General features: G+C 43.5%; 1 protein-coding gene across 1 annotated transcript; it reads left to right on the top strand.

Moving 5' to 3' along the window:
- Nucleotides 1–513: 513 nt before the first annotated feature.
- Nucleotides 514–6,040, top strand: lmf2a (lipase maturation factor 2a). Its single transcript, XM_085282053.1, has 14 exons — nt 514–757; nt 1,461–1,714; nt 1,793–1,821; nt 1,995–2,188; nt 2,323–2,501; nt 2,610–2,754; nt 2,918–3,046; nt 3,134–3,239; nt 3,333–3,429; nt 3,505–3,687; nt 3,792–3,960; nt 4,259–4,370; nt 4,583–4,691; nt 5,146–6,040. Exons 1-14 carry the CDS (start codon nt 664–666, stop codon nt 5,530–5,532), a joined length of 2,187 nt encoding a protein of 728 aa, XP_085138179.1. The 5' UTR covers nt 514–663; the 3' UTR covers nt 5,533–6,040.
- The last annotated feature ends 8 nt before the right edge of the window (nt 6,041–6,048 follow it).

The raw sequence follows: 6,048 nt of genomic DNA, 5'->3' as shown, positions 1-6,048 counted from the left end.
TATTGGTTTCTTGTTTTTATTGTTATTTGTTTAATTTGATGAGCTATAAAAATAGAACGGGATCTGTAGTTGTCTTTTTAAAGATTATTTCTGCCAATACAAAAACAAAAAAAAAAAACCCCAAACCATAATTTTTTTAAAAAAAATTTCATTAGAATTTCAATAAATAATGTATTTATTTATTTTTTGTAGCCGTAGAAACAACCTTCTGAAGTCGTGACCCTGCGTTTTATTTTATTTTAAACATTTTCAAAGTTTATTCTTCTGTTTGTATCGTTTTGTTTATTTTGCATTCAGCTTCATAGAATAAACGTGAGGTATCCCTCGAAATAAGTGATGAAAAATATCAGCTATATGAAAATATAAAAAATAAATGTATACGACATTGATTTGTTCTTGTAAAATGTATTTTATTAATTATGATCTGATCGTCAGAAACAAGCTAATCCTTAAATCGGGTTATATATCTAAATTCCCGTGTACCTTTAACGCACCACACCGTTCAAGCCACCTGCAGCGGCACCTAGCGACCATTCGGGTGAATTTAGCGTAAGCAGCTCGTTTCTACGTGTCCCCCAGCTACGTGAAATCCCGCTCCCAGCTTCCACAGGAGTAGCAGCGATAGGTGAAGGGGTAAAAAAGCAGAACGGGAGTCGGTCAAACATGGGGGAAGTTGTTCTGCCACGCCGCATGTTCCTCTGGTGCATGGCGGTCATCTACTTGACTGCTTTTGTTTCCCTCTACGTGCAGATACCAGGTGAGCCTCAACTCTGCAGCCCAAGAAGCGGCTAGCTGACTTCCCTTAATGTTATGTGTTAGCCTGTTAGCTGGGAACTTGGCGCTTCCTGTGTGTCCGTTCCTCTGCTTTCCACGCCGTTAGACGTGGTGAAGAACCGCCTGGAAGTTTCTTCATCCCGGGCACGGTCAGCCTGCAACTGGGCCAAATTTACAAGCAACCTGTTGTAAAAAAAAAAAAGACATACGGTGGCATTTTGAGTCACAGCACACCCGAACTATGTTTTTAATGTAAGGGGTATCTCTGCAGCCCAGTTAAGTTAAAAAAAAAAAAAAATTTCCTCCGCCCATATTTGAAAGGAAATGTATTTGGGCTATTTTTTAATTTAGTCGCAATGGCAACATGACTTTCCACTGCAAAGGTTACTACTGTTTATTTTCGTTAATTTTTACGCCATAGTACATACATTTGCAACATTGTTAAACTTGTTAAGAACTGGTGGTTATAATAAAATATTTTCATTCATTTTACTTATAGAACTGCATCACATATGTATGACCAGTGTTGTTATTTTTCGATTCCACCCAGCAGGTCACCAGATTATAATGACTCAGATTATAATCTCCAGCACTGAGAAGTAAAATTCATTAAAAAGAGTAACATAATGAATCCACTGCTCACCACCAGCATAATCAGTACTGTTGCTTTCCGTGTTTGTGTGCAGGTCTGTATGGAAATGAGGGGCTGCTCCCTGCCCGCTGGCAGCTGCGATACAGCGGGAAGCCTCTGGTGGAGCAGCTGCTCTCCTCTCCCACGCTGTTGTGGCTGGGACCTCGGCTTGGCCTGGACACTCACACTGCCATGGAGCTGCTGTGTCTTATCGGTGCGGCACTGAGCCTTGCTGCCACGCTGGTGGAGGCTTTTCGAGACAGTGTGGTGTTCTTCTGCCTCTGGGTCTTGTACCTGTCTATGTATGAGGTGATTTTGCACGGTGGTAATGCGCTCTTCTGTTTTTTTCTGTCACAGTATTTCTCACTAAACTTTTGTCTGTTACAGGTAGGCCAGGTTTTCCTCTACTTCCAGTGGTGAGTGCAATGCAGTTCATTTTTTTCCTGAATACCACACAGCTTCTAAAACAGCAGCTGCTTAAAGGAGATCATTTTATCAGTGTGCTGCAAGGTCTCTGCTGCTGTGCAACACTGTTGTAGATGCAATTTCTTACTAGTCTCTCCTCTTGCTTTGATTGCTTGCTTTTCAGGGACAACCTGCTCCTAGAGACGGGGTTCCTCTGTATCCTTGTTGCTCCCCTGACTTTAATCGGAGGGTCACGAGGGGTCAGAGAGCACGATTGTGTCACCTTCTGGCTTACTCGCTGGCTGCTCTTCAGACTCATGTTTGCATCCGGGGTGGTGAAGCTAACCTCACGTTGTCCCACCTGGTGGGGCCTCACAGGTACGGATGAGTGACTGTATGGATGCCATTTATGCTGTCTTTACACAGTGGTGTCATGTTTTCTTTTCCCATTTCATTCTGTCATTTTCCTCCATCTGATTACTCTCTCCCTCTTTTTGCTGTGTGTTGAGCAGCCCTCACGTATCACTACGAGACTCAGTGTATCCCAACCCCTCTGGCCTGGTTTGCCCACCAGTTGCCGGTGTGCTGGCAGAAGCTGAGCGTGGTGGGAGCCTTCGTTATCGAGATCGCTGTTCCGTTCCTGTTCTTCAGTCCACTGCGGAGGCTCCGACTTGGAGCTTTTTACTTGCAGGTGAAAAGAAATGAATTTTTTCACGTTTTGCTTTAGTTTCACCTGCAGTATTATCAACTTCAATGTTGGCTCTAAAATGAAATCAGTCTGTTTTCTCTCCTCGTGTAGGTGCTGCTTCAAGTCTTCATCATTTTGTCTGGCAACTACAACTTCTTCAACCTGCTGACTGTGACCCTCTGTCTGTCACTTCTGGATGATCGCCATGTCTATTTCTGGTTGCGCAAGGCATACAAGACTGATAACGGGAATGATGGTATGAAACTTCATTGCACAGCTGCAGCCCAGGCGATGTTTCGTAGGCTAAGGCGTAGCTGTTTGTCACGAAGAATGCACATTTTGTTTTATCTCAACTTCCTTCAGACTAAAAGAAATATTGAGGACAAACTTTGCTCACTCTCTCTCTCCACTGTATTTAGACTCAAAGCTGTGGTCGTGGCTGTGTTACCTGCTGGAGCTGGTGGTCTGGGCTCTGCTGATTGTTGGAACAATCATCTGCTTTGACCTGCAGCTGGATACAGCTAAGAAAGGCATCTCCTCGCGGACAGGTGAGTGTTTCTTTTTTTTTTTCTTTTTATGTGCCTGTAACCAATTTTGCTTCTCTTTTTTCATGTTCCTTAAAATGTCCTTGGCAGCATTTACATACCACCAGTTTAACCTGTTTCTGAAGACCGTCACTATTCCCTGTATCTGGATCGGTGTCCTCTCACTCACCTGGGAGATGGTTACCTCTCTCTTCAGGTAAGATTGACCTATAAATGGTTGTGATGTGTTGCTTGTTGAGCAGTTGCCTTTTAGATGTTGTGCAACTTAACATCTAACTTTTATTTCTAGGTGTGCGTGTGTGTCTGGTTTCTTTAAGAGGTTTTGGGGAACAGTCCAGTGGACGGTGTTCGCAGGGGCTGCAGCTTCAATGTTCGCTGTCAGCCTGGTGAGTTCTGTTGGAAACATGGGAACTGATAAAGCTCATAAGCGATCAGCTGTAAATCGCCTGATTCTCTTTCAGGTGCCGTTTACCTTCATAGAGTACGATTCCAACTCCAGGTTGTGGCCAGGAGTGCGCCAAGCCTATGAGATGGTTGATCGCTATCAGGTAGTCAACTCGTACGGTTTGTTCAGAAGGATGACCGGAGTTGGCGGGCGACCCGAGGTTGTCATTGAGGGAAGCAGTGATGGGGTCACATGGACGGTGAGAACTTAAACAAGATGTAAAATTCTCTAATTTGTAAATTAGGAAAACTGCATATTTCATAACATTAACTTATTTTCATTTAAATCTTTTTTTCTTTATAGGAGATTGAGTTCATGTATAAGCCAGGGAATCTGAGTGCACCTCCTCCTGTGCTGACACCCCATCAGCCCAGGCTGGACTGGCAAATGTGGTTTGCTGCTCTTGGGCCCAATACGCAATCTCCATGGTTCACCAGCCTGATGTACAGACTCCTGCAAGGAAAAAGAGACGGTATGAACACGTAGAGCGGAGAGCTGCATTTTCCTTGTGCAGCTGCTTAATGGGAAGTTCAGTTAATCAAATTAGGGGGAAAAAATCCCATGTTGTTTGTTTATACGGTTTTATTTGAAAGCCACATTTTATGGTATTTTCAAAGGTGGTGCAATCAAAAGAAAAAGTAGCAGGAGGCAAATAAAAATCCACCAGAGATCCATGTTCTACCTTAGTCTTGACTTAGACTATTCTACAGTGCTCAATTACCTTGGTCAGGAACAAACAGTTCTCTTAAAGTTTGCTTTGTGTTCTGCAGTTGTTGAACTGATCCAGTCGGATGTATCCCAGTATCCATTTCACCAGCAGCCGCCTGCCTATCTGCGAGCTCACCGCTACAGATACTGGTTTACCGAATCAAAGGCTGACGGGTCAGTGCTCTCTGGTTCTCCTCGTGCTTCATTGTGTTTGCATGCATTGAAGAAACTTCACTGGAAACATTTCACTGCTTGATTTATTCCTTTATTTCATTTTCTGGTGTTTAAAAAAAAAAAAAAAAGTGACTTTAGACATGCATACTAAATTTAATGCAGGTTTACTTATTTTATCCTAAAACTAGACCTCACCGACTCTTTGTTTGCAGCTCTTTCCCAGAGCGCTGGTGGAGGAGGGTCTATGATGAGGAGTTCTATCCCATAGTGCATCTGGGAAACAGTTTCCTAGAGGGCATGCTCAACCAATATGGACTTAAGGTAACTCTCGAAAATGCTTTCCTGTATTCGAAGAGCTTAATGTTCGCTCCTGATTAGATTTAGGCTTCTGGATAGTTGTTCCACAGAACCAGATTTTTGTGTTTGAAGCCCTCCCTGGGACAAAAAAGGCAGACCAGTCAGAAGAGAAAAGAGGACCCACTGTACACCAGTGTGTCATCCTTTTCAGATGAGTTGTAGAGAATATTACAAGTGGTCAAAAGTGTGGGGGAGGGTGAAAATGAGATGCGGCATGCAGTTCTATTTTCCTGCATGAATTAGACTACATGTCCATGACGTATGCCAGTATAGGAAGCAGTCGGTTTCATAATTTCAGTGTGAAAACAAAACTAACATGATTGGTGATGTGATGTAATAAAAACACAAGCCTTAGTTTTCCAGCTCAAAAGATCCAGTGTTAGCACCACCACTGATCCACACTGATTTCTGTTTATAGGACAAGTCTCCTCCGCGCCGTTTGTCCAACACCACTGTTGCCCAAGCGGTGAGGTGGGTGCGCTCTCAGGTCAGAGGTGTCCCTGCGCACACACTTATCTGGACCCTGATTGCCTGCAGTGCCACCTTCTGTCTACTTCAGGGATTGCGACATAAAAGCAAAGATGCAGAGAAGCCTTCAGACGCTCACAAGGCCACAGCGACCGATCGTACTGAAAATGCGGCCGACGGCTCTTCTTCAGACCATCATGAGAAGTCTGATGAACAGCAGGCAGATGAGGAGGCTGACAAAGAAGCAGACAGTGAAGACGAGGTGGAAGAGGAGGGAGAAGAGGAGAACGAAGTTGATGAAGAAGATGAGGATGAAGAAAGGATAGAAAAAAGATGAGGGCCTTGAAAAAGCTACTGGTAATCCATCGTAGACTGTTATCACGTCTGCCTTTATAAAATGTTACCAAGATGACCAAAGAAGATGTTTTCTGTATTTTTGTGTTTCCCGATCAGCCACTCGTTAACAACATGCCTGCCTTGTTTCACCAACACTTCACTGCACCACACTGTATCTCTCTGTATTTCTGCTTCATCACTTTGCAGAAGTTTTTTAAACATTTTAATGCCTTCCTTGTCAGTTCTGACATATACAGCTGAACACCTGGAGAAACCCAGTTTAAAAAAAACAAACAAATCATGTAGAATGAAACGAGAAACGATGATGTGGGCTCTGGTTTGTCTAGCGTTGACGCTACTGTTCGGCACAGTTTGTCTCCCGCCTGTGCTGTTTGCGTCTTGCTGTATGTACAGAACTAAATCACACAAGCACTTTTCCCCTTTTCTACAAACGTGTGTTTTGGGTTTTGTTTTTGTTTAAGATTTCAAATTAAACACATGGAACACTGTAGTGTTT

The sequence above is a fragment of the Mchenga conophoros genome, linkage group LG7 (genome assembly GCF_057382185.1).
Source record: "Mchenga conophoros isolate Kocher_MC1m ecotype Shallow Benthic linkage group LG7, M_conophoros_male_GT1.1, whole genome shotgun sequence".
Lineage (NCBI taxonomy): Eukaryota > Metazoa > Chordata > Actinopteri > Cichliformes > Cichlidae > Mchenga > Mchenga conophoros.
Note: the sequence above shows the minus strand (reverse complement) of the source record. Positions and strands in the feature narration are given on the sequence as shown.

What these genes read in the sequence shown, in the direction of transcription:
- lmf2a (XM_085282053.1), top strand. Translation starts at nt 664, where the DNA reads ATGGGGGAAGTTGTTCTGCCACGCCGCATGTTCCTCTGGTGCATGGCG. An exon ending in GACTGATAACGGGAATGATG is followed by an intron (nt 2,755 to 2,917) that starts GTATGAAACTTC and finishes CACTGTATTTAG; the next exon opens with ACTCAAAGCTGTGGTCGTGG. An exon ending in CAATGTTCGCTGTCAGCCTG is followed by an intron (nt 3,430 to 3,504) that starts GTGAGTTCTGTT and finishes ATTCTCTTTCAG; the next exon opens with GTGCCGTTTACCTTCATAGA.